The 27348-nt window shown below is 45.8% G+C and overlaps 1 protein-coding gene across 1 annotated transcript in view; it reads right to left on the reverse strand.

Moving 5' to 3' along the window:
• The window catches only part of YJEFN3 (YjeF N-terminal domain containing 3), a 332305-nt gene extending 319555 nt beyond the window's left edge, over positions 1 to 12750 (reverse strand). The window contains exon 1 of the mRNA XM_040420365.1: positions 12695 to 12750. Coding sequence (XP_040276299.1) covers positions 12695 to 12750 — 56 coding nt within the window. The remainder of the gene's footprint in view (positions 1 to 12694) is intronic.
• Between the last annotated feature and the right edge of the window lie 14598 nt (positions 12751 to 27348).

Genomic DNA, 27348 nt, shown 5'->3' on the forward strand with positions numbered 1-27348 from the left:
CGCCACAAACAGCAGCCGGGGCTCTGACTGACTACAGGCCGCCACAAACAGCAGCCGGGGCTCTGACTGACTACAAGCCGCCACAGACAGCAGCCCAGGCTCTCGCTGACTACAGGCCACCATAAACAGCAGCCCTGGCTCTGACAACAGGTCTAGTAAAGAGTTGCATCTAACTTGTGAAGAGAAATATATCCTATGAGTCGCTTTGTAGCTTGTGGCCCCTGTTGGGCCCTGTACTGGTGCCATGTAGTATATTGCAAATAGTATCAATGCCGCGCCGTCTATAGGCTTATAGGGAGTTGCACCTGGGGGGTCGGTGACTAATGGGGGGTGTCGGGAGGCGGTGGCCATAGGGCGGCTTTGCTCTCTACGCCCTCTGGTTGCACAACTATCTATATGATGAGCAGATGTGCCCGGGAGCCCTGGCTGTCAGTGCCAATGTGTGTGCCTGGAGATGGGCAGCAGCCTTTGTGCACCTCAGATGCCATAACCTACAGCGAGGCCTGGGGTCAATGGTGGGGGAAGGGGGTAGTGAATGCGGGCCTGGGGAGGGGGGGTGTTGACAACGATGGGTGTGCTGAGGAGGGGGATTAAGGGGGACAATGATGGGTGTGCTGAGGAGGGGCGTTAGGGGGGACAATGATGGGGGGGAGGGGGCAACAGTCACCATAGGTTTCATCTTAGGGCACCAAAAGCAGATGGCACTGGCAGCGACACCTGGCGGAACAGAGGTGCTACATAATGGGCATTGTAGAGCTGAACTTAGATACATCAGCTTGGTAGATATTATTGCACATGATGGGCTTAGGCACACAGGCTCAGCAGTCAGTATCACAATAGATTGACTTAGATACACTGTTTCACCAGTCAGCGTCACAAAAATGATGGGCTTAGATACACAGTTTTAGCAGTCAGTGTCACACTCCAAAGTATTAGATACACACATTTCTCCAGTCGATATCGCACTATACACTCTGGTTTAGCGGTCAGTCTCACACATGATGGGCTTAGATACACCATTTCACCAGTCAGTATCACACATAAGGGGCTTAGATACACTGTTTCTCCACACTGCATGGGCTTAGATACACTGTTTCACCAGTCAGTGTCACAGGTAATGGGCTTAGATACACAGCTTCTCCAGTCAGAATCACACTCCAAAGGCTTAGATACACCGTTTCTCCAGTCAGTATCACACTATAGACACAGGTTTAGCAGTCAGTATAACACATGATGGGCTTAGATACACTGTTTCATTAGTCATTATCACACTCTATGGACTTAGATACACTGTTTCATGAGTCAGTATCAGGCACAGACAGGGACCAGACAAGGACAAGGGGGGCATACAGGCAGCGGGCACAGACATACCTGAAAAGCCCAGTGAGTCAGTCACTGATGTGTGCTGCTGTTGCGCTGTTACTCCTGCCTGCCGCTTCCTCCTCCTCCTTCCGTGTCTAACTACAACAGGGCGCTGACGAGTGACGGCTTATACCGGCTTGATTCCTGTCTGGCACTGGCAGTAAGATGCACGGGGGGAGGGATTTGGAATGATGATGAATGGATAGGCCGGGCCACCGTACTGTATGTGAAGGGGCCTGGCCTGAAAAACTGTTAAAAATTCACTGAAATGGGCCCCAAAGCAGCCACTTTCCCTGCTTCCCCGGTAGTTACGCCACTGGGCGTGACTAAGCAACTACCCGGATTTCACTAAAGCCTCAGATGGTGAAGATAGGTTTGACCGTCGGTAGTTGCCAGGGGCTAATCTGGAGCGTAAACCAGTCAGTGACAGCTGGTCCAGGCAGACCAGGAGGTACCTGCGAAGGTACCAACAGCAGGGACGTTGCTAGGGTCTGAAGACATCCGGGGTACGAGCCCACGTGAAGCCACGCCCTCATCAGCATCGGGGGGCCTTCACAGTAGTTATTAACCCCTTTCAGCAGTCACCCCTTCAGTGAATGGGGGACTGCTGAAAAGGGTTAATAACTACAGTGAAGGGCCTAGCCGTCTGGGCAACCCCACAGATCATCTTAACCTATGGTCAGCCTAATTTAAAATGAAGCAAACCCCCCAACTATAAACTAATCACAGAAGTTGGAACCTATCAACCCCCCTTGTACTTGTTCCGCTACTTGCAGGCTGCGCGGACATGAGTTCAGAACTTCGGACCGAAGTGACTGAAGTTCTGAACTCATGCCCGCGCAGCCTGCAAGTAGCGGAACAAGTACAAGAGGGGTTTTGGGATGATCTGTGGGATTGCCCAGATGGCTAGGCATAGCCTAATAAATAAATAAATCCCAGCAGCATAAGCGTGCGCAGCTTATTGCATTAGGATGTGCACCCTAAAGCACAAACACACACACGCGGCGTGTGTATGTATGTATATATTATATACACATACACACACATATAAATACTGTACAGACCAAAAGTTTGGACACACCTTCTCATTCAAAGAGTTTTCTTTATTTTCATGACTATGAAAATTGTAGATTCACACTGAAGGCATCAAAACTATGAATTAACACATGTGGAATTATATACATAACAAACAAGTGTGAAACAACTGAAAATATGTCATATTCTAGGTTCTTCAAAGTAGCCACCTTTTGCTTTGATTACTGCTTTGCACACTCTTGGCATTCTCTTGATGAGCTTCAAGAGGTAGTCCCCTGAAATGGTTTTCACTTCACAGGTGTGCCCTGTCAGGTTTAATAAGTGGGATTTATAAATGGGGTTGGGACCATCAGTTGCGTTGAGGAGAAGTCAGGTGGATACACAGCTGATAGTCCTACTGAATAGACTGTTAGAATTTGTATTATGGCAAGAAAAAAGCAGCTAAGTAAAGAAAAACGAGTGGCCATCATTACTTTAAGAAATGAAGGTCAGTCAGTCAGCCGAAAAATTGGGAAAACTTTGAAAGTAAGGGCTATTTGACCATGAAGGAGAGTGATGGGGTGCTGCGCCAGATGACCTGGCCTCCACAGTCACCGGACCTGAACCCAATCGATATGGTTTGGGGTGAGCTGGACCGCAGAGTGAAGGCAAAAGGGCCAACAAGTGCTAAGCATCTCTGGGAACTCCTTCAAGACTGTTGGAAGACCATTTCAGGTGACTACCTCTTGAAGCTCATCAAGAGAATGCCAAGAGTGTGCAAAGCAGTAATCAAAGCAAAAGGTGGCTACTTTGAAGAACCTAGAATATGACATATTTTCAGTTGTTTCACACTTGTTTGTTATGTATAAAATTCCACATGTGTTAATTCATAGTTTGATGCCTTCATAGTCATGAAAATAAAGAAAACTCTTTGAATGAGAAGGTGTGTCCAAACTTTTGGTCTGTACTGTATATATATATACACAAATACACTCTGCATACATACATACATACATACAAACCGGATTCCAAAAAAGTTGGGACACTAAACAAATTGTGAATAAAAACTGAATGCAATGATGTGGAGATGGCAAATGTCAATATTTTATTTGTAATAGAACGTAGATGACAGATCAAACGTTTAATCCGAGTAAATGTATCATTTTAAAGGAAAAATACGTTGATTCCAATTTTCACGGTGTCAACAAATCCCAAAAAAGTTGGGACAAGTAGCAATAAGAGGCTGGAAAAAGAAAATTTGAGCATAACGAAGAGCTGGAAGACCAATTAACACTAATTAGGTCAATTGGCAACATGATTGGGTATAAAAAGAGCTTCTCAGAGTGGCAGTGTCTCTCAGAAGCCAAGATGGGTAGAGGATCACCAATTCCCACAATGTTGCGCAGAAAGATAGTGGAGCAATATCAGAAAGGTGTTACCCAGTGAAAAATTGCAAAGACTTTGCATCTATCATCATCAACTGTGCATAACATCATCCGAAGATTCAGAGAATCTGGAACAATCTCTGTGCGTAAGGGTCAAGGTCGTAAAACCATACTGGATGCCCGTGATCTCCGGGCCCTTAAACGACACTGCACCACAAACAGGAATGCTACTGTAAAGGAAATCACAGAATGGGCTCAGGAATACTTCCAGAAACCATTGTCAGTGAACACAATCCACCGTGCCATCCGCCGTTGCCAGCTGAAACTCTACAGTGCAAAGAAGAAGCCATTTCTAAGCAAGATCCACAAGCTCAGGCGTTTTCACTGGGCCAGGGATCATTTAAAATGGAGTGTGGCAAAATGGAAGACTGTTCTGTGGTCAGATGAGTCACGATTCGAAGTTCTTTTTGGAAATCTGGGACGCCATGTCATCCGGACCAAAGAGGACAAGGACAACCCAAGTTGTTATCAACGCTCAGTTCAGAAGCCTGCATCTCTGATGGTATGGGGTTGCATGAGTGCGTGTGGCATGGGCAGCTTGCATGTCTGGAAAGGCACCATCAATGCAGAAAAATATATTCAGGTTCTAGAACAACATATGCTCCCATCCAGACGTCATCTCTTTCAGGGAAGACCCTGCATTTGTCAACAAGATAATGCCAGACCACATTCTGCATCAATCACAACATCATGGCTGCGTAGGAGAAGGATGCGGGTACTGAAATGCCCAGTCTGCAGTCCAGATCTTTCACCTATAGAGAACATTTGGCGCATCATAAAGAGGAAGGTGCAACAAAGAAGGCCCAAGACGATTGAACAGTTAGAGGCCTGTATTAGACAAGAATGGGAGAGCATTCCTATTTCTAAACTTGAGAAACTGGTCTCCTCGGTCCCCAGACGTCTGTTGAGTGTTGTAAGAAGAAGGGGAGATGCCACACAGTGGTGAAAAAGGCCTTGTCCCAACTTTTTTGGGATTTGTTGACACCATGAAATTCTAATTCAACATATTTTTCCCTTAAAATGGTACATTTTCTCAGTTTAAACTTTTGTTCCGTGATTTATGTTCTATTCTGAATAAAATATTAGAAGTTGGCACCTCCACATCATTGCATTCAGTTTTTATTCACGATTTGTATAGTGTCCCAACTTTTTTGGAATCCGGTTTGTACATACATACAGACCCGGGAGAAGGGAGAAGAAATCATTTTTAAACGTACCCGTATTTTTTGCCCTATAAGACGATCCGGCCCATAAGACGCACCTAGGTTTGAGAGAGGGACAATAAGAAAAAGATATTTTTCATTACACCCGAGGTCAGACCACCAATCAGACCCCCAATGTTAATAAGACCCCAATAAGACCTCAGATCAGACCCCAATGTGAATGACCCCCAATCAGACCTCAGATAAGAGCCCCAATGCCTCATATCAGCCCCCAGTGCCCCTCTTCAGCCCCCCAGTGTCCCTCTTCAGCCCCAGTGCCTCATATCAGGTCCCAGTGCCTCATATCAGCCCCCAGTGCCCCTCTTCAGCCCCCCAGCAGCCTCTCTCCAGCCAGCAGTACCTCATATCAGCCCCAGTGCCTCTTTTTAGCCCCCAGTGCCTCTCTTTAGCCCCCAGTGCCTCTCTTCAGCCCCCAGTGTCCCTCTTCAGCCCCCTAGTGCCTCATATAATCCTCCAGTGCCTCATATCAGCCCCCAGTGCCTCATATCAGCCCCCTTGCCTCTCTTCAGCCCCCATTGCCTCTCTTCAGCCCCCCCAGTGCCTCATATAAGCCCCCCAGTCTCATATCAGCCCCCCAGTGCCTAATATCAGCCCCCCAGTGCCTAATATCAGCCCCCCAGTGCCTCATATCAGCCCCCCAGCAGCTTCTCTTCAGCCCCCCAGTGACTCACATCAGCCCCCCAGTGCCCCTCTTCAGCTCCCCAGCAGCCTCTCTTTAGCCCCCAGTGCCTCACATCAGCCCCCAATGCCCCTCTTCAGCCCCCCAGTGCCTCACATCAGCTCCCGATGCCCCTCTTCAGCCACCCAGTGCCTCACATCAGCCCCCCAATGCCTCACATCAGCCCCCCAATGCCTCATATCAGCCCCCCAGTGTCTCATATCAGCCCCCAGCAGCCGCTTTTCAGCCCCCAGTGCCTCCATCAGACCCCAAATAAAAAAACACTTACTGTTCCTGCTCTGGATGCTGCCAATCTTCACCACTCGGTAATCCTCTTGTATAGTCTGCGCTGCCTTCACAGTGGAGCGCCGAGGACCAGAAAAGGAGAAGATGAGTATAGCTCTTCCCGGCCCTAACAGAACCTCAGCCCACCACCAGCTGCCAGCATAAACATTCGGGGCACCGGACAAAACATTCGGGGCCCCAGCCCTGAATGTTTTGACCTAACGACGCCCCTGACAAACGACGTACAGACGTAGTAAACCAGGCAGGTTCGTGACCAGGGGCAACAAGACAGGAACAGGAGGATGATGCAGAGACGTAGTCAGGACGAGCAAAGGGTCAAGGCAGGCGGCACAGGAGCAAGGTCAGACAATCTGGGTCTGCAACAGGAGAGGCGATGCAAGCAGGCTGGGATAGGATATAAAGTCCAGGAACGAAGCACGAAGTCAGGAACACGAGTGGTAAGCAAGCTCTTTAGCACAAGATTAGGACCTTGAGACACTGAGGTGTCTGGCAAGAGGGCTGAGCTACTAAAGTACCTGCAGGAGAGCCAGGATAGGTTAACGAGATCACCTGACCACAACTCAGCCCCGCCCAGGGAGTCATGCATACTGCCACAACTGAAGCCAAGTTCAAGCAGTGTTCAGGTTGAATGGAAGTTGTGGAGCAGAATCTTCAAAGGCAATACTAACCACACAGGCAGAACCCAAAGCTGCAGCAGAGACAGGGAAGCACAGACCACGATGACAGATGAGCACGGTGCCTGGAACCACGGCGGTAAGCAGGGAGATAGCGTCGCACATAGGACGCTGTTGCAATAATCTTCTTATGTAACTGTTTATTACATGTAATGTGCCTGGTTCACCAGCAGGTGGTGGCAGATATATACTTAGGTAGAATGGAGCTTTCCATTCCATTCTAACCATTCTCTGTGGAGAAGTGGGCTAGACCTATTTCCTGTAGGAAGGGTGGGGACCAGTTTCGAGTCAGTCTAGCTTACCCCCTGCTAGGGGACAGGTGTGCAGGGGCACATCTCTGCTGGACGTGCCCACGCCAGTCAGAGCACCTTAAGTTCTGCTGGACATGAGGCCAAAGCTTAAAGTCTCAGGAGCCAGGAGGAAAGTTCCCTGGCATAACTACAGACTACAGAGAGAAAGTGCAGCTTACAGAGGAAGCCAAGTTACCTATTTAGCTTATCGGTACAGCAGAGAGAGAGAAAGCAAGCAGAGTTATTGAAGAAGCCTGCCAGTTTGATGCTAAAGCCTGCTGGAACAAAGACAGAGCTTAAAGATTGTTTTGATGAATGCTTATTTTAGTAAAGCTGCTGTTCAACTACATACAAGGTCTGGACTCAAGTTATTCTTTTATCTCTCAATTATTCCCCCTATTTATTGCATCGGAGCCAAAGCCTGAGGTCCAGCCGTATCCAGGTAGGAGCACCGTTACACACATAAAGAGACATTTTAGGCTGCACTATACCCCTCGTCATTTCCTACATCTGGGGCGCGTTTTATATATAGAGGGCCCTAGGGGGAGGCGCCCGTTGCATAAGGACATAGACTTTTCTTATGGGTGTGGAAGAAAAAAAAAAATCTGAAAAAAGAAAACTGAAGATTCTCACCTGGGATCTCTACATACAAAACCAACCACTTAACCACTGAGCTATAGCATTACCACATAGAGATATATGTCTTTTCTATGTTTATAAGCACATATTACTGGTGTCTTGACAATCATATATTGTGCCTGTGAATAAAGCAGTAATATGTATATTCGTTTCTGAGCAGATCTCAGTGTGGTAAAGCTATAGTACATAGTGACCACATAACAATTGAGAAAAAAAGCTGCTCTCACCTGCTCCTTCTCTGCTGTGAGCACGGAAAAACCCGCACCTGGATGCGGGTAACTTGAAGTCCAAACGAAAAGCAAAATCCAGCTCAGTCTCGCAGAGGTAAAATCGATACTTTATTGACGCGGTATAAAAATACATCCAGGAAAAACACTTAGTCTACATGTTTCGGGCTACTTAGAATGTGAGCCCTTACTCATGACATAGTAAGATACAAATGAATGCAGCAGATATAGTGGACTCCCACCTGTGCTCTTAATTGGGTTATCACATGACCTAAATTCCATGCTGCCATTCACATGTGTCAATTTTCAAATAAAAAAGCAGTTTACATTGTGTTAAAAACATAACATTATTCAGCCATATATCGGAGATGGAAAGCATATTCTACAAATTTATTATCTTACAATTGCAGGATTACGGTAAATCCAATCTTTTATTGCGTTCCTCAGGGTGACGGGTGCTCAGCTGAAATATCCAGAAGGAATTCCTGGTCAGGAGTTTTCTCCTTTGATCGCCTCCTCTCGTGGGTACTTTAACCCTCTCAATGCCTTGAATCAACATGCCGGATGTGTTCCTATCATGGAAAACCGCAAAGTGCAAGCTCGCCGCAGACACTCCGCGGCTTCCATGATGTGCTTGAGGGGGGACTCGGCCACTGCTACTATACACACTTCCACCTTTAGGAAATCCCTGGCAGGCAACACTATATTGGACTATATACGGATCCTCTTGTCACCCACCACACAGAGTACACAATATACCAAAGGGTGAAATGATCCGTGCTAGACGGAACTGCACAAATGTGGACTCCTTTATGGCGGAAGTAGGGGAAATTATGAGCAGATTGACACAAAGGGGATATTCACGTAAACATATAGATAGTTGTGTTCAGCAGACATTGGACATGGATAGAAACCTGCTAGTTTACCCGGCGAGGAGACAGATACAAACTGAAGCACGGGTATCATCAGACATAACCCCCCAGAGTACATTTGTAACACAATATAGCGTGGAGTTTCCTGAGATCTGTAAGATTATTAAGCAACATTTTCCGGTCCTGGCATTCGATAAACAATGGGCAAGAATAGCAGGGGGGGGGGGGTAAGATGTGCGGCCCGCAGAGCCCCCACAGTAGCAACCTATGTTAGTCCAAGCCTCTTTCAGGATAGAAAGACATCACAACCTAATTGGTTAAAGACAAAGGGCAGCTACAAATGTGGACATAACAAATGTATATGCTGTGACCATACCGTGGTAGCTAGGACTTTTAAGTCCACAGCTAATTACAAGGTCTTCCCAGTGAAATCTTATCTCAGCTGCAATACCACTTATGCAGTATATCTAATCACATGTCGAATTTGCAGCTTACAATATGTAGGAAGCACTATAAATTCTATCAAGGTGAGAATACGTGAGCACATCTCGGATGTGCCGCATCATGGAAGCCACGGAGTGTCTGCAGGACTTTCGTCTCCGCTCAAAAATCATGTTCTGAGCGGACACTGAACGGACCCCATTATAGTCTATGGGGTCTTTAGGCTCCGTTAGGCTCAGTTATCTGCAGAATCCGTCCTTTCCGTTCTCCTGCTCCTCAACGGAGTCGGAGAACGGAAAGGAGAAACGGTGATGTAAAAGGAGCCTTAGCTTTTCTTATGAATGTCATATCGCAAAAGTTAATTATTGGAAAGTTACTTTTTAGACAAAACCTATAAAAAAAAGTTCTATATACGATTAACACCACAGGTAGTAGTTACTGTTTAGATTATTGTTCTGTTTTTGACTTGTTACTTAAAGAGGTTATCCAAGGTGTAGAACATATCCCCCCATGCCGGGGTCCCTCATATAGATGGTATTTAACACCCTCCCTGGCACCCGCATAGCTCCTGCTCCCTACACAGCCGCCGCCTCCCTTTTGCGCGGATGAAAACATCCAGCAATGAGGGGGATATCAGCCAATAGCAGGCTACGACGGGGATGAGCCATCATAGTATCACGTTTTAAACGTTCGATAACCTCTTTAAGGCCCTTTTACACTGCTTGATCTTTGGGCAAATTATAGATAACAAGCGTTTGTACGAACACTCGTTAGCGATAATCTGCCATTGTAAAGATGCCGCTGATTCATCGGGTAATAGGATTGTTGGTGTGATCACCTACTGTAAGCCATTGTTTGCCTGCAGCAGATCGTGCCATCTAAACAAACAACTCTGTTGCCAGCAAACAATGATTCCGTATGGGGATGAACGATGGTATTAGTGATCTCTCCTCCCCATACTGTCGAGGAGATCACTGCATGTAAATTCAGCTGTATCCTCCACTGACGAGCAGGCTATTGTCGGAAAGGAACGCTTTCTTCATGACGATCATGTGCTCTATCAGGCCATGTAAAGTGACCTTTAGACAGGATCTGCTCCTAAAATATACTCGCTTGTCACAGGACATCTTATATCGACATCTAATGTCAATTCCACATATGCGATGCTAAGATTGTAGAATCCTTGTTGCCTTATTAGTCTATTTGATGTGCTGTCTGCACAATTTAACGATTTCCTGCTAAAACTAAATGTGCTTTACAGAAGCCATCAAAGGCCATAGATGTAATGGACAGAAACTGGCCTAAATGACTTCTATGGGAGAGTTTTCTAGACATGCTCTGTGACCTGTGCAGAGGTCAGGAGGGGTAGAACCTATAATATCGCCTATTGTAAATGGTGGATCCTGTGTTATCCAAATATACAGTGAATACTTGTGTGTGTGTGTATATATATATATATATATATATATATATATAGAGAGAGAGAGAGAGAGAGAGAGAGACAGAGACAGAGAGACAGAGAGAGAGAGAGAGACAGAGTTTTAGGCAGGTGTGGGAAAAAAGCTGCAAAGTAAGAATGCTTTCAAAAAATGAAAGTGTTAATAGTTTATTTTTAACAAATTTAACAAAATACAAAGTGTATGAACAAAAGCGAAAATGAAATCAAATCAATATTTGCCATCAAAACAGCATCAGCTCTTTTAGGTAGACTTGCACACACTTTTTGAAGGAACTCAGCAGGGAGGTTGCTCCAGACATCTTGGAGAACTAACCTCAGACCTTCTGTGCATGTAGGCTTGCTCAGGTTCTTCTGTCTCTTTATATAATCCCAGGTAGACTCAATTATGTTGAGATAATGGCTTTGTGGGGGGCCATATCATCACTTCCAGCACCCGTTGTTCTTCTTTACACTGAAGATAGTTCTTAATGACATTGGCTGCATGTTTGGGGTTGTTGTCTTGCTGTAGAATAAATTAAATGCCTCCCTGATAATATTGTATGATGGATAAGTGTCTGCCTGTATCTCAACATTGAGAACACCAGTAATTCTCAACAAATCCTCAGCTCCATTTGCTAAAAATGTAGTGCAGCAGATGAAAGACACATCATGCTTACTTTCCTTCGAAAAAGCCATCAGCTCAGAACTGGTACACCAATGGGACCCAGGTAAACCCATCTATTGTTTTGAGAAGTCTGTCCAGATGTGGTCTTCAAGGAATAATTGCAGCCAAGAAGACATACCTTCAACATAGAGACAAGGCCAAGTGACTCAACTATGCACAAAAACATAGGAATTAGGGTGAAGAAAAATGTCTGCAAGCGTTGAAATATTTTGCTTTAAAAGAAGGCAGTTTGTTTGCCGAAGGGCTGGAGAGTGGTACAATAATCAGTGTCAACAGGCAATGGTTAACCATGGTGGAGGTTCCTTGCAAGTTTGGGCTGCATTTTAGCAAATAAAGTTCGGGATTTGGTGAGGATTAATAGTGTCCTCAATGCTGATACAGACAGATACTTATCCATCATGCAATAACATCAGGAAAAGTTTGACTGGCTCCAAATTTCATTCTCAGCACGATAAAGACCCCAAACATACAACCAATGTAATTAACTACTATGTTTAGTGTAAAGGTGAAGAACGAGTCCTGGATGCAATAATATGGCCCCCACTGAGCCTTGATTTCAACATCATTGAGACTGAGAGGAATTACATAGAAGGATTTGGGCAAGCCTACATCTACATCTGTGGTTAGTGCTCCAAGATGTTCGGAACAACATCCCTGCCAAGTTCCTTTAGAAACTGTGTGCAAGTGTACCTAGAAGAATTGATGCTGTTTTGAAGGCAAAGGTGAATTTAAATAGCATTTTTTTAACTGATAAAAATAAACTTTCATTTTTTAAATCATTCTTACTTTGCAGCATTTTTTCCACAGTGCTGTATATATATATATGTAGAATAAGGAGATGACTGCATAAAAGTGATTAGTGTCACCTATTTTTTTAATATAGAGAGTGACATGGAAATTAATAATAACAAAAATGATTCAAAATATATTTAAACTTAAAAACTTGATTTAAACATTAGGTCATTTTATGATGTTGCTTTCCTTTAAGAGTGACAGCTAAGTACAGGAAAACTGTTCAGTCATTTCCTAAGCCTAACAGTATGGGCTCTCCAAGTGCACGGATTAATTATTCATTTTCAAGACACTTGTAGAATGATTGTCTTATTGTTCATTTTACCATGACAGTGAGGATGACACTTAAGGCTGTCATCGCAAGCAGCAGAAAAACATTATAATACATAACACATTGGAGGTATTGTTTTCGTCAGTGGTTAACCATTTCAGTGAAATCTCTACGCAGATATTCACAACACACAATTAGCATTTGCTGATTGACTTACATTGGTGGAAAAACCCTTTTTCAAAGATATTGCACTCTGGCATCTATAAGCCCACACCCTATGAATTGGCTCCTAGCAGCTGAATCTCTATAAATTGATGCACTGGGGTATTCACAGACGATAGCTGATAAGCGTCTTACCTGATATACTTTAAAGGCTCTTGCCCATCCTTTTTTTCGAACCCCGAGTTGCTCATTTTCCTGTTTTGCAGCTCTCTCCCTGTATCTCGATGTCTAGATGCACACAGCTGAGTGTCTCCTTGTGGCTGTGTGTACAGATACAGGGAGACAAACCAGCCAGTGAGCAGCTAGCATCTCAGTCTGAATTCCACCGGATTGGATCCTACTTGCAGGTACCCACTGCTGATCATTTAACCCTTCAGAAGACATAAAGCTTGGTTGATTCAGCCAGTCGACCAATATAGCAACATGAGCTGGAAAGTACATGGATATAATTGCTTTAATCCTTCATTTCAATGTAATTGTGAAAGAGAAAGCTAAAACTGATGTTACATTTATTCCATTTATGAACATTAGAGCACACTGAGGAGCAGAAGAACACGTTACAGGAAGGTAATTCAGTTGGATATGCACAATATGGGATATTTGTTCTAATCAGTATAAAAGTTCCTAGCGTAAAACTCATTTCATATTAGGTTTCTTTCACACTGTTTGCAGTATATGTTTGCTGTGTGCACTGGAAAAGTATGCATCAAATGTAACCATTAGCCCCCATCAAGTGTCTCCATTGGGCTGGAATACAGGGCCGTATTTCTCATTAGGCACCCAAGGGCAAGTGCCTAGGGCAGAGCTCAGCAGGAGGGGGCGCACCAGCAGAGGGAGACATTTTTTATTTTGTTTAACTTTTTTTTTACACTTCAACCCCTTCCAACAGGAAAATCTGGTCACCTGGTTACATGGGACTGTGTGCTGAACCAGGCTGAGGGGAGGGAGTAATGTTATTTACAAAGGACTGTATGTTGGAGGAAACGGAAGGGAGTGATGTTATTTACATGGGACTGTATGTTGGAGGCCACTAAAAGGAGGGTATGATGTTATTTACATGGGACTGTGTGTTGGAGGGAGCTGGTGAGAGGGTATGATTATATTTATATAGGATTGTATGTTGGTGAGGGCTGGAGACAGGGTATGATGTTATTTCCCTGGGACTGTATGTCGGAGGTGCTGAGGCATTATAATGGTAGGTGACATTATAAACCATGGGGGTAATACAGGGTGCATTATAACTACATGGGGGCATTGTATGGAATATTATAACTACTGGGGGGTCTATAGGAGTGCCTTATAGATTGGCCTTATTTCTACTGGGGGGTCCAAAGCAGTGCCTTATAGAGGGGTGTTATTACTACTGAGGGTGCTATAGGAAGCCTTATTACCACAGAGGGAACTATGGGGGGGGGGGCTTATTTCTATTAGGGGCTCTGTAGGGCTATTATTACTACTGATGGTACTGTAGGGGCATTATTATTATTGGGCACAATAATAATAATGGAGGCACTATTGGGGAGCATTATCACCACTGTAGGGGGAACTATTACTAACGAGGACACTCTAGGAGGGAATTACTATTGGTGGCACTTTGAAGAACTCTGCTACTATGGGGGAACTATCTGTATAGCACTGTTATTTCTTCATTTTATTTTTTCTTCAACAAATATATTTATTGTACGATGAACGTAGTACACTGTATAGCACTTTAGTACATCTTTATAGTTAGGCCCTGTTCACGTCTGCTTCATGTTGCTATATATCCAGGGAAGTTCCCCACTTATACATAACATGTGTTCCTAGGGTGGCAGTCAGCTGATGAAGCCAAAAGAGTGTCCTTTTGCCTTTGTCAGGTTGGCATAAATTCTTTTTATTGTACAGAAAAGTGTAGTCAGATATGCTTTTCTATGCAGAGGCAACCAGTTAAAAACCATATACTGTGAGATGATGTATGGCCCTTTACCACATACAGCATCATATGTCAGAGCCTTTTTCAGAGGTATATGTCCCTCAGTACTCTCAATGTATAAGTCTGACGGAAGGCTCAGAGAGATTTGAACAGACCCTTAGGCCCCTTGCAGACGATTGTTCCTCCCACAGCGAGTCCGCAACGCAGCTCCCGGCCTGACCTCCCAGCGATGCCGGGGGTTACATAGCATTATATTGATTTATGATGCTATTTAACCCTTACCGTTCTGGAATGTATGGGATAACACTGGCATAATGCTGCCAGTGTTATCCAATACATTCCAGAACTGTAACAGTTACATAGCATCATAAATCAATATAATGCTATGTGAATCCCGTCAATGCTGGGAGGTCAGGCCCGGTGCTGCGATGCGGACTCGCTTTGGAAGGAATGCTTGTCTGCAAGGGCCTTAGTATACAGTTGCATACTCAAAGATATCCAACATTCATATGATTAAAGTATCATTCTAACTACCTTTCCACCTGTAAGAATATACCTAGGACATATGCAAATCCAGGATGCAACTGAACCTACATGAGAATTGTATGAGTATGTTCCTGTGATCACATGCAATCTGAAATCTAGTTCATAATCATACCTCCCAGTATTACGTTTTCTGGATCTGAGGGAAGAGGGGGATCGTAATAGAGGTGTTGTTATTGAGGAGTGAAGCTTAGCAAAATAATATCTAAGTTTGTAAGACATCAGCGCTCATAATGTGGTTGTTTGTATCAGGGGCGGAGGGCCGATGCCCAGGGGGGTGCCTGAGCCCTCCTCACGGCCAGCCAATGGACGTTTTTGGGGATGTATTTTGTGCCGTTGGCGGCAGTTTTTTGTGATGGACTGTGGTATTTGGCTCTGTTAGGGTGGTATAATGTGCCTCAATATGGTACTGCTGGCCTCACCTACTTGTGTTGGCCGTGCCTTCCATCAATTTGGACCCGACTAGAAAATGGGGCCACTTTTACTAGTTTTCCAGGGCCACTTTAAGTTCCCAGTCCGCCCGTTATTTATACATAGCCAACATTAGGCTCACAATGTATGCATTTTCTCTCCCAGCGTCCAAAGCAGGAAAATTGTGTTTTTTCTGTACATTTTGACATGATCCACATGCATCTTTCGGATTATGGTTTCTGACACCTGGAGTCTAGCATAATAGTTATTTGCATGGGAACGAGCAGCTGTTAGTTTAGTGCGATCATGACAGAAGACAAAAGGACAAAATATCACATTTATTTAACAGATACTTTGTGTACAAAGGTTGCATGCATGTGTTGTATGTTTTGGCCATGTGGGGACGGACACACAAACATTAGTTTTATTTGGCAGCATGATCTTTCATGAGCCATGCAATATAGTAAATCTACCCAATGCTCTTTTAGTCTATGTAATAAAGTATTTAGGTGGAATTTTTGTGAAGTCTCACTGTGGTTGTCTTGCAGCAGTGTGGCCTGGGAAGCAGTATTGATCAAAGCTAAGAAATGCATTGACAACTTTAAAATAGTACAAAAACGCCCAGGTAAACTGCACCATAAGGACACTGCATTGAATTTTGCACAATGGGTACAGTATGTACAAACTGTTTAACATCAGCAGCATTTTCTTATCCCAAAAACACCTAGGAGGCAAATCATTGTTGACATGTTTTTCTTCTGCAGGAATACAAGGCTGATTTCTGCCGCAGATTTGCTGTGGATACGCTGCTGTGTGCAACATTCAATGGGGTGCTTCTGTCTGAAATAAATAGCTACTTATGTCTACAGCACATTTTTTTTTTCTTTCACGTACACAAAGATCAGCACAGATATTTTGTGTTGCATATGAACAGTTAGGGAGACCCCACTAGCATCATTATTAGATTTTATATGGATTTTGGTGAAGAAGGTGCCAAAATCAGTTTTCAGCCTTACCTAGGCCGTGTCATCAGGAGTTTTACAGATTACCGAACTGTGGGCAGTGCGTAGGCCTTGTGCTCTTGGCTTTTCGGTCCTGCTTAATAGTTTTCCCCTCTACTACAAGGAGCCTTAGACAGCCAGAGAAGACTGTGACCTGCAGATAAAAGGTTTCCCAGGCTACCTGGGTACCCAGTTATACACATTCAACCCCACCTCTGTATCCAAGACCACATCAGTAAAACTGACTTTAACACCTTTAGCCTATGTCATGAGAATTTTTTTTTGCTTCCTTAATCCAGGGAGGTGGTGTTTGGTGCATGATACTATTTGCTGCATCCTTTACTTCGACCAGTTCTGTAATGGATGGCAGCCTAAGAAGAATATCAATAGTGTAAAGTACTTGCCAGCTTCAGAAGGTCTGAGGTTGATAGTACCTCAAAGTAAGCCTCTTCATGTCCCTGCAATGGAATCAACATCCCAACCTGCCACAGACATTAACCCTGATACACATGCAACATTTTCAGTTGGCTCTGACCACTCGGATAGATGAGAGATAGATGGATAGCACTGATCTGGCATAATGCTCAGCCGACCCAGGTCACATAAGTTGAACAGAGAGCCAGTGATCTTGAAAACAAACAGCAGCCAATTTAAATCCCCCTCACCTGAGTTGCTGGAACTGTGGAGAGATGACACCAGCACTTAAGACAACCTGGAGAACAGATTGCAGCACTGCAAACTGAGATTTGAACACGCTAAAGGAATGTCACCCAATTCCTACCTGGAAGATCTCATTACACCATAAGGCAAGGACAAGTTCTTCTCTGTTTATGTGGAGAGCATTCATTGTATTCTGCCTAAACCTCCCCTGATCGAAGACCTACTGAGAACTTTTAATAGCAGGTTTCCTCAACTATCGTGACAAAGTGCACTTTGTCTGGCTCGTGAACAATTCTCCAATCTGAAAATGTGCAAACTCAAATCTTCCCAGACTTCTCCTTAAAGGTTAATACAAATGTTACATTTCACTATAGTCTGGGTTATACCTAGCCAACCTCAAATATTCCATGTTATACCCAGGCTCCATATTTTGAAAAATGAGAAGACCTGATTCATTCACACACCAGAAGATGATCTCCTGGCTTGAATCCACACAACTGCAAGCAACTTATGCTCAGCCAGACACTGATGGACACTCATTATCCTACTACTCAGATAGTTAGGACTATAATGTATCTAACTGATGCATGCTATTTTCTCCTTTCATTCATACATTTTTAGGACTTTTCCTCTCATAGTGATTATACAGGGTGGGCCATTTATATGGACACACCTTAATAAAATGGGAATGGTTGGTGATATTAACTTCCTGTTTGTGGCACATTAGTATATGTGAGGGGGGAAACTTTTCAAGATGGGTGGTGACCATAGCGGCCATTTTGAAGTTGGCCATTTTCAATCCAACCTTTGTTTTTTCAATAGGAAGAGGGTCATGTGACACATCAAACTTATTGGGAATTTCACAAGAAAAACAATGGTGTGCTTGGTTTTAACGTAACTTTATTCTTTCATTAGTTATTTACAAGTTTCTCACCACTTATAAAATGTGTTCAATGTTCTGCCCATTGTGTTGGATTGTCAATGCAACCCTCTTCTCCCACTCTTCACACACTGATAGCAACACCGCAGGAGAAATGCTAGCACAGGCTTCCAGTATCCATAGTTTCAGGTGCTGCACATCTCGTATCTTCACAGCATAGACGATTGCCTTCAGATGATACGAGATGTGCAGCACCTGAAACTACGGATACTGGAAGCCTGTGCTAGCATTTCTCCTGCGGTGTTGCTATCAGTGTGTGAAGAGTGGGAGAAAAGGGTTGCATTGACAATCCAACACAATGGGCAGCACATTGAACACATTTTGTAAGTGGTCAGAAACTTGTAAATAACTCATGAAAGAATAAAGTTACGTTAAAACCAAGCACACCATTGTTTTTCTTGTGAAATTCCCAATAAGTTTGATGTGTCAAATGACCCTCTTCCTATTGAAAAAACTAAAGTTGGATTCAAAATGTCCGACTTCAAAATGGCCGCCATGGTCACCACTAGGGATGAGCGAACCCGAACTGTATAGTTCGGGTTCGTAACGAATTTTGGGGTGTCCGTGACACGGACCCGAACATTTTCGTAAAAGTCCGGGTTCGGTGTTCGGCGCTTTCTTGGCGCTTTTTGAAAGGCTGCAAAGCAGCCAATCAACAAGCGTCATACTACTTGCCCCAAGAGGCCATCACAGCCTTGCCTACTATTGGCATAGCTGTGATTGGCCAGTGCAGCATGTGACCCAGCCTCTATATAATCTTGGGTCACGTTGCGCTGCACGTCACTCTGCTGATTCAAGCATAGGGAGAGGTTGCAGCTGCGACGTTAGGGCGAGATTAGGCAGATTAACTCCTCCAAAATACTTCATTCTGTGATCGATCTGCAGCTGTGGATCATTGAAGTGCTAATATCGACTTGCTCACTTTTTTGAGGCTGCCCAGAGCGTTTTTAGATCACTTTTTTTCTGGGGTGATCGGCGGCCATTTTGTGACTTGTGGTGCGCCAGCACAAGCTATCACCAAGTGTATTTAACCATCAATAGTGTGGTCATTTTGTGCTATATCCTACATCAGCTGCAGGCTGAGCCTGTGTCACCGAAGTGCATTTAACCATCAACAGTCTGGTTATTTTTTGGCCATATACTACATCTGGTGCAGGCTGAGCCTGTGTCACCCAAGTGCATTTAACCATCAATAGTGTGGTTATTTTTTGGCCATATACTACATCAGGGGCAAGTTGAGCCTGTCACCCAGCGCCTAAAAAATAGACCTGACATTTCTATTCAACCAAATCTGTACTGTTTTAGCTGGTCAAGTTATTTGTAGTGACCGTAAAAGCACACTTTTTGTTCTGGGTTGAAAAACTATTCCCAAATTTGCCATTCTCAAAATAACTAGTTTCTGGTATATGAGGCCTACTTGAAATCTATCCCAAAAAGGATATCTTACATTGAAGGTGCTGATAGTGTCATTCAGAAAAACCTAAGACACACGCTACCGTGCAGATAGAAGTCTGATTCTGTGATTAAACCTATACCTGTCACACAGCGCAAAAAAAAACAGGCCTGACATTTCTATTCAACCAAATCTGTACTGTTTTAGCTGGTCAAGTTATTTGTAGTGACCGTAAAAGCACACTTTTTTTTCTGGGTTGAAAAACTATTCCCAAATTTGCCATTCTCAAAATAACTAGTTTCTGGTATATGAGGCCTACTTGAAATCTATCCCAAAAAGGATATCTTACATTGAAGGTGCTGATAGTGTCATTCAGAAAAACCTAAGACACACGCTACCGTGCAGATAGAAGTCTGATTCTGTGATTAAACCTATACCTGTCACACAGCGCAAAAAAAAACAGGCCTCACATTTCTATTCAACCAAATCTGTACTGTTTTAGCTGGTCAAGTTATTTGTAGTGACCGTAAAAGCACACTTTTTGTTCTGGGTTGAAAAACTATTCCCAAATTTGCCATTCTCAAAATAACTAGTTTCTGGTATATGAGGCCTACTTGAAATCTATCCCAAAAAGGATATCTTACATTGAAGGTGCTGATAGTGTCATTCAGAAAAACCTAAGACACACGCTACCGTGCAGATAGAAGTCTGATTCTGTGATTAAACCTATACCTGTCACACAGCGCAAAAAAAAACAGGCCTGACATTTCTATTCAACCAAATCTGTACTGTTTTAGCTGGTCAAGTTATTTGTAGTGACCGTAAAAGCACACTTTTTGTTCTGGGTTGAAAAACTATTCCCAAATTTGCCATTCTCAAAATAACTAGTTTCTGGTATATGAGGCCTACTTGAAATCTATCCCAAAAAGGATATCTTACATTGAAGGTGCTGATAGTGTCATTCAGAAAAACCTAAGACACACGCTACCGTGCAGATAGAAGTCTGATTCTGTGATTAAACCTATACCTGTCACACAGCGCAAAAAAAAAACAGGCCTCACATTTCTATTCAACCAAATCTGTACTGTTTTAGCTGGTCAAGTTATTTGTAGTGACCGTAAAAGCACACTTTTTGTTCTGGGTTGAAAAACTATTCCCAAATTTGCCATTCTCAAAATAACTAGTTTCTGGTATATGAGGCCTACTTGAAATCTATCCCAAAAAGGATATCTTACATTGAAGGTGCTGATAGTGTCATTCAGAAAAACCTAAGACACACGCTACCGTGCAGATAGAAGTCTAATTCTGTGATTAAACCTATACCTGTCACACAGCGCAAAAAAAAAACAGGCCTGACATTTCTATTCAACCAAATCTGTACTGTTTTAGCTGGTCAAGTTATTTGTAGTGACCGTAAAAGCACACTTTTTGTTCTGGGTTGAAAAACTATTCCCAAATTTGCCATTCTCAAAATAACTAGTTTCTGGTATATGAGGCCTACTTGAAATCTATCCCAAAAAGGATATCTTACATTGAAGGTGCTGATAGTGTCATTCAGAAAAACCTAAGACACACGCTACCGTGCAGATAGAAGTCTAATTCTGTGATTAAACCTATACCTGTCACACAGCGCAAAAAAAAACAGGCCTCACATTTCTATTCAACCAAATCTGTACTGTTTTTGCTGGTCAAGTTATTTGTAGTGACCGTAAAAGCACATTTTTTGTTCTGGGTTGAAAAACTATTCCCAAATTTGCCATTCTCAAAATTGTGGTGAACGGAACAATGAGGAAAACATCTAATAAGGGATGCGGACGTGGACATGGTCGTGGTGGTGTTAGTGGACTCTCTGGTGCTGGGAGAGGACGTGGCCGTTCTGCCACAGCCACACGTCCTAGTGAACCAACTACCTCAGGTCCCAGTAGCCAGCAGAATTTACAGCGATATTTGGTGGGGCCCAATGCCGTTCTAAGGATGGTAAGGCCTGAGCAGGTACAGGCATTAGTCAATTGGGTGGCCGACAGTGGATCCAGCACGTTCACATTATCTCCCACCCAGTCTTCTGCAGAAAGCGCACAGATGGCGCATGAAAACCAAGCCCATCGGTCTGTCACATCACCCCCATGCATATCAGGGAAACTGTCTGAGCCTCAAGTTATGCAGCAGTCTCTTATGCTGTTTGAAGACTCTGCTGCCAGGGTTTCCCAAGGGCATCCACCTAGCCCTTCCCCAGGGGTGGAAGAGATAGAATGCACTAACGCACAACCACTTATTTTTCCTGATGATGAGGACATGGGAATACCACCTCAGCACGTTTCTGATGATGACGAAACACAGGTGCCAACTGCTGCGTCTTTCTGCAGTGTGCAGACTGAACAGGAGGTCAGGGATCAAGACTGGGTGGAAGACGATGCAGGGGACGATGAGGTCCTAGACCCCACATGGAATGAAGGTCGTGCCACTGACTTTCACAGTTCGGAGGAAGAGGCAGTGGTGAGACCGAGCCAACAGCGTAGCAAAAGAGGGAGCAGTGGGCAAAATCAGAACACCCGCCACCAAGAGACTCCGCCTGCTACTGACCGCCGCCATCTGGGACCGAGCACCCCAAAGGCAGCTTCAAGGAGTTCCCTGGCATGGCACTTCTTCAAACAATGTGCTGACGACAAGACCCGAGTGGTTTGCACGCTGTGCCATCAGAGCCTGAAGCGAGGCATTAACGTTCTGAACCTTAGCACAACCTGCATGACCAGGCACCTGCATGCAAAGCATGAACTGCAGTGGAGTAAACACCTTAAAAACAAGGAAGTCACTCAGGCTCCCCCTGCTACCTCTTCTGCTGCTGCCGCCTCGGCCTCTTCTGCTGCTGCCGCCGCCTCGGCCTCTTCTGCTGCTGCTGCCGCCGCCTCGGCCTCTTCCTCTGCCTCTGGAGGAACGTTGGCACCTGCCGCCCAGCAAACATGGGATGTACCACCAACACCACCACCTGCGTCACCAAGCATCTCAACCATGTCACACGGCAGCGTTCAGCTCTCCATCTCACAAAAATTTGAGAGAAAGCGTAAATTCCCACCTAGCCACCCTCGATCCCTGGCCCTGAATGCCAGCATTTCTAAACTACTGGCCTATGAAATGCTGTCATTTAGGCTGGTGGACACACACAGCTTCAAACAGCTCATGTCACTTGCTGTCCCACAGTATGTTGTTCCCAGCCGCCACTACTTCTCCAAGAGAGCCGTGCCTTCCCTGCACAAACAAGTGTCCGATAAAATCAAGTGTGCACCGCGCAACGCCATCTGTGGCAAGGTCCACCTATCCACAGATACGTGGACCAGTAAGCACGGCCAGGGACGCTATATCTCCCTAACTGCACACTGGGTAAATGTAGTGGCGGCTGGGCCCCAGGCGGAGAGCTGTTTGGCGCACGTCCTTCCGCCGCCAAGGATCGCAGGGCAACATTCTTTGCCTCCTGTCTCCTCCTCCTCCTACTCAGCTTCCTCCTCCTCTTCTTCCACCTGCTCATCCAGTCAGCCACACACCTTCACCACCAACTTCAGCACAGCCCGGGGTAAACGTCAGCAGGCCATTCTGAAACTCATATGTTTGGGGGACAGGCCCCACACCGCACAGGAGTTGTGGCGGGGTATAGAACAACAGACCGACGAGTGGTTGCTGCCGGTGAGCCTCAAGCCCGGCCTGGTGGTGTGCGATAATGGGCGAAATCTCGTTGCAGCTCTGGGACTAGCCGGTTTGACGCACATCCCTTGCCTGGCGCATGTGCTGAATTTGGTGGTGCAGAAGTTCATTCGCAACTACCCCGACATGTCAGAGCTGCTGCATAAAGTGCGGGCCGTCTGTTCGCGCTTCCGGCGTTCACACCCTGCCGCTGCGCTACAGCATAACTTCGGCCTTCCCGCTCACCGCCTCATATACGACGTACCCACCAGGTGGAACTCCACCTTGCATATGCTGGACAGACTGTGCGAGCAGCAGCAGGCCATAGTGGAGTTTCAGCTGCAGCACGCACGGGTCAGTCGCACTGCGGATCAGACACACTTCACTTCACCACCAATGACTGGGCCTCCATGCGAGACCTGTGTGCCCTGTTGCGTTGTTTCGAGTACTCCACCAACATGGCCAGTGGCGATGACGCCGTTATCAGCGTTACAATACCACTTCTATGTCTCCTTGAGAAAACACTTAGGGCGATGATGGAAGAGGAGGTGGCCCAGGAGGAAGAGGAGGAAGAGGGGTCATTTTTAGCACTTTCAGGCCAGTCTCTCCGAAGTGATTCATAGGGAGGTTTTTTGCAACACCAGAGGCCAGGTACAAATATGGCCAGACAGGGCCCACTACTGGAGGACGAGGATGAGGAGGAGGTGGAGGAGGATGAGGATGAAGCATGTTCACAGCGGGGTGGCACCCAAAGCAGCTCGGGCCCATCACTGGTGCGTGGCTGGGGGGAAACTCAGGACGATGACGATACGCCAACCACAGAGGACAGGTTGTCCTTACCTCTGGGCAGCCTGGCACACATGAGCGACTACATGCTGCAGTGCCTGCGCGACGACAGCAGAGTTGCCCACATTTTGTGTGCGGACTACTGGGTTGCCACCCTGCTGGATCCCCGGTACAAAGACAATGTGCCCACCTTACTTCCTACACTGGAGCGTGATAGGAAGATGCGCGAGTACAAGCGCACGTTGGTAGACGCGCTACTGAGAGCATTCCCAAATGTCACAGGGGACAACAGTGGAAACCCAAGGCGAAGGCAGAGGAGGAGCAAGAGGTCGCCAACGCAGCTGTGTCACGGCCAGCTCCTCTGAGGGCAGGGTTAGCATGGCAGAGATGTGGAAAAGTTTTGTCAACACGCCACAGCTAACTGCACCACCACCTGATACGGAACGTGTTAGCAGGAGGCAACATTTCACTAACATGGTGGAACAGTACCTGTGCACACCCCTCCACGTACTGGCTGATGGTTTGGCCCCATTCAACTTCTGGGTCTTCAAATTGTCCACGTGGCCAGAGCTAGCCTTTTATGCCTTGGAGGTGCTGGCCTGCCCGGCGGCCAGCGTTTTGTCTGAACGTGTATTCAGCACGGCAGGGGGCGTCATTACAGACAAACGCAGCCGCCTGTCTACAGCCAATGTGGACAAGCTGACGTTCATAAAAATGAACCAGGCATGGATCCCACAGGACCTGTCCATCCCTTGTGCAGATTAGATATTAACTACCTCCCCTTAACAATATATTATTCTACTCCAGGGCACTTCCTCATTCAATACTATTTTTAATTTCATTTTACCATTATATTGCAACCCAAAGTTGAATGAACCTCTCCTCTGTCTGGGTGCCGGGGCCTAAATGTGTGACAGTGGCCTGTTCCAGTGGTGGGTGACGTGAAGCCTGATTCTCTGCTATGACATGAAGACTTATTCTGTGCTGACATGAAGCCAGATTCTGTTACGCGACCTCTCTCCTCTGCCTGGGTGCCTGGGCCGAAATATGTGACAGTGGCCTGTTCCAGTGGTGGGTGACGTGAAGCCAGATTCTCTGCTATGACATGAAGACAGATTCTGTGCTGACATAAGGCCAGATTCTCTGTTACGGGACCTCTCTCCTCTGCCTGGGCCTAAATGTGTGACAGTGGCCTGTTCCAGTGGTGGGTGACGTGAAGCCTGATTCTCTGCTATGACATGAAGACAGATTCTGCGCTGACATAAGGCCAGATTCTCTGTTACGAGACCTCTCTCCTCTGCCTGGGTGCCTGGGCCTAAATGTGTGACAGTGGCCTGTTCCAGTGGTGGGTGACGTGAAGCCTGATTCTCTGCTATGACATGAAGACAGATTCTGCGCTGACATAAGGCCAGATTCTCTGTTATGGGACCTCTCTCCTCTGCCTGGGCCTAAATATGTGACAGTGGCCTGTTCCAGTGGTGGGTGACGTGAAGCCTGATTCTCTGCTATGACATGAAGACAGATTCTGCGCTGACATAAGGCCAGATTCTCTGTTACGGGACCTCTCTCCTCTGCCTGGGTGCCTGGGCCTAAATATGTGACAGTGGCCTGTTCCAGTGGTGGGTGACGTGAAGCCTGATTCTCTGCTATGACATGAAGACAGATTCTGCGCTGACATAAGGCCAGATTCTCTGTTACGTGACCTCTCTCCTCTGCCTGGGCCTAAATATGTGACAGTGGCCTGTTCCAGTGGTGGGTGACGTGAAGCCTGATTCTCTGCTATGACATGAAGACAGATTCTGTGCTGACATAAGGCCAGATTCTCTGTTACGGGACCTCTCTCCTCTGCCTGGGTGCCTGGGCCTAAATGTGTGACAGTGGCCTGTTCCAGTTGTGGGTGACGTGAAGCCTGATTCTCTGCTATGACATGAAGACAGATTCTGCGCTGACATAAGGCCAGATTCTCTGTTACGGGACCTCTCTCCTCTGCCTGGGTGCCTGGGCCTAAATGTGTGACAGTGGCCTGTTCCAGTGGTGGGTGACGTGAAGCCTGATTCTCTGCTATGACATGAAGACAGATTCTGCGCTGACATAAGGCCAGATTCTCTGTTACGGGACCTCTCTCCTCTGCCTGGGCCTAAATATGTGACAGTGGCCTGTTCCAGTGGTGGGTGACGTGATGCCTGATTCTCTGCTATGACATGAAGACAGATTTTGTGCTGACATAAGGCCAGATTCTCTGTTACGGGACCTCTCTCCTTTGCCTGGGTGCCTGGGCCTAAATGTGTGACAGTGGCCTGTTCCAGTGGTGGGTGACGTGAAGCCTGATTCTCTGCTATGACATGAAGACAGATTCTGCGCTGACATAAGGCCAGATTCTCTGTTACGGGACCTCTCTCCTCTGCCTGGGTCTAAATGTGTGACAGTGGCCTGTTCCAGTGGTGGGTGACGTGAAGCCTGATTCTCTGCTATGACATGAAGACAGATTCTGCGCTGACATAAGGCCAGATTCTCTGTTACGGGACCTCTCTCCTCTGCCTGGGCCTAAATATGTGACAGTGGCCTGTTCCAGTGGTGGGTGACGTGAAGCCAGATTCTCTGCTATGGCATGAAGAGACCGATTCTCTGCTGACGTGAAGCCAGATTCTCTGCTATGGGACCTCTGTCCAATTGATATTGGGTCATTTTTATTTTTTTTATTTTTATTTTAATTCATTTCCCTATCCACATTTGTTTGCAGGGGATTTACCTACATGTTGCTGCCTTTTGCAGCCCTCTAGCTCTTTTCTGGGCTGTTTTACAGCCTTTTTAGTGCCCAAAAGTTCGGGTCCCCATTGACTTCAATGGGGTTCGGGTTCGGGACGAAGTTCGGTTCGGGTTCGGATGCCGAACATGAACATTTCCGGGAAGTTCGGCCGAACTTCTCGAACCCGAACATCCAGGTGTTCGCTCAACTCTAGTCACCACCCATCTTGAAAAGTTTCCCCCCTCACATATACTAATGTGCCACAAACAGGAAGTTAATATCACCAACCATTCCCATTTTATTAAGGTGTATCCATATAAATGGCCCACCCTGTATATTGTGACACAGTGAGGGGTTGTGTCTGGCAAGGCAGGCATTTTCCTCCCAGCATGTGCGGCTGGGCTGGTTGCCAGCCAGGTGAGGTGAAATACCGGACCGGAGTTTAAAGAGGACCTTTCACTAGAATAAAAAATGTAAACTAAGTATACAGACATGGAGAGCGGCGCCCAGGGATCTCCCTGCACTTACTATTATCCCTGGGCGCCGCTCCGTTCTCCCGGTATAGGCTCCGGTATCTTCATATGTTCGGCTCAACTGGGTGGAGCCTGCCGGCGTCTCCTTCTCCCAGGCTGTAACGCTGGCCAATCGCAGCGCTCAGTTCATAGCCTGAGATAGGGGCTTGAGCATCTTTACTATTGAGTTTGAGACAGCACACCAAAAGAAGT

This window comes from Bufo bufo, chromosome 2 (assembly GCF_905171765.1).
Source record: "Bufo bufo chromosome 2, aBufBuf1.1, whole genome shotgun sequence".
NCBI lineage: Eukaryota > Metazoa > Chordata > Amphibia > Anura > Bufonidae > Bufo > Bufo bufo.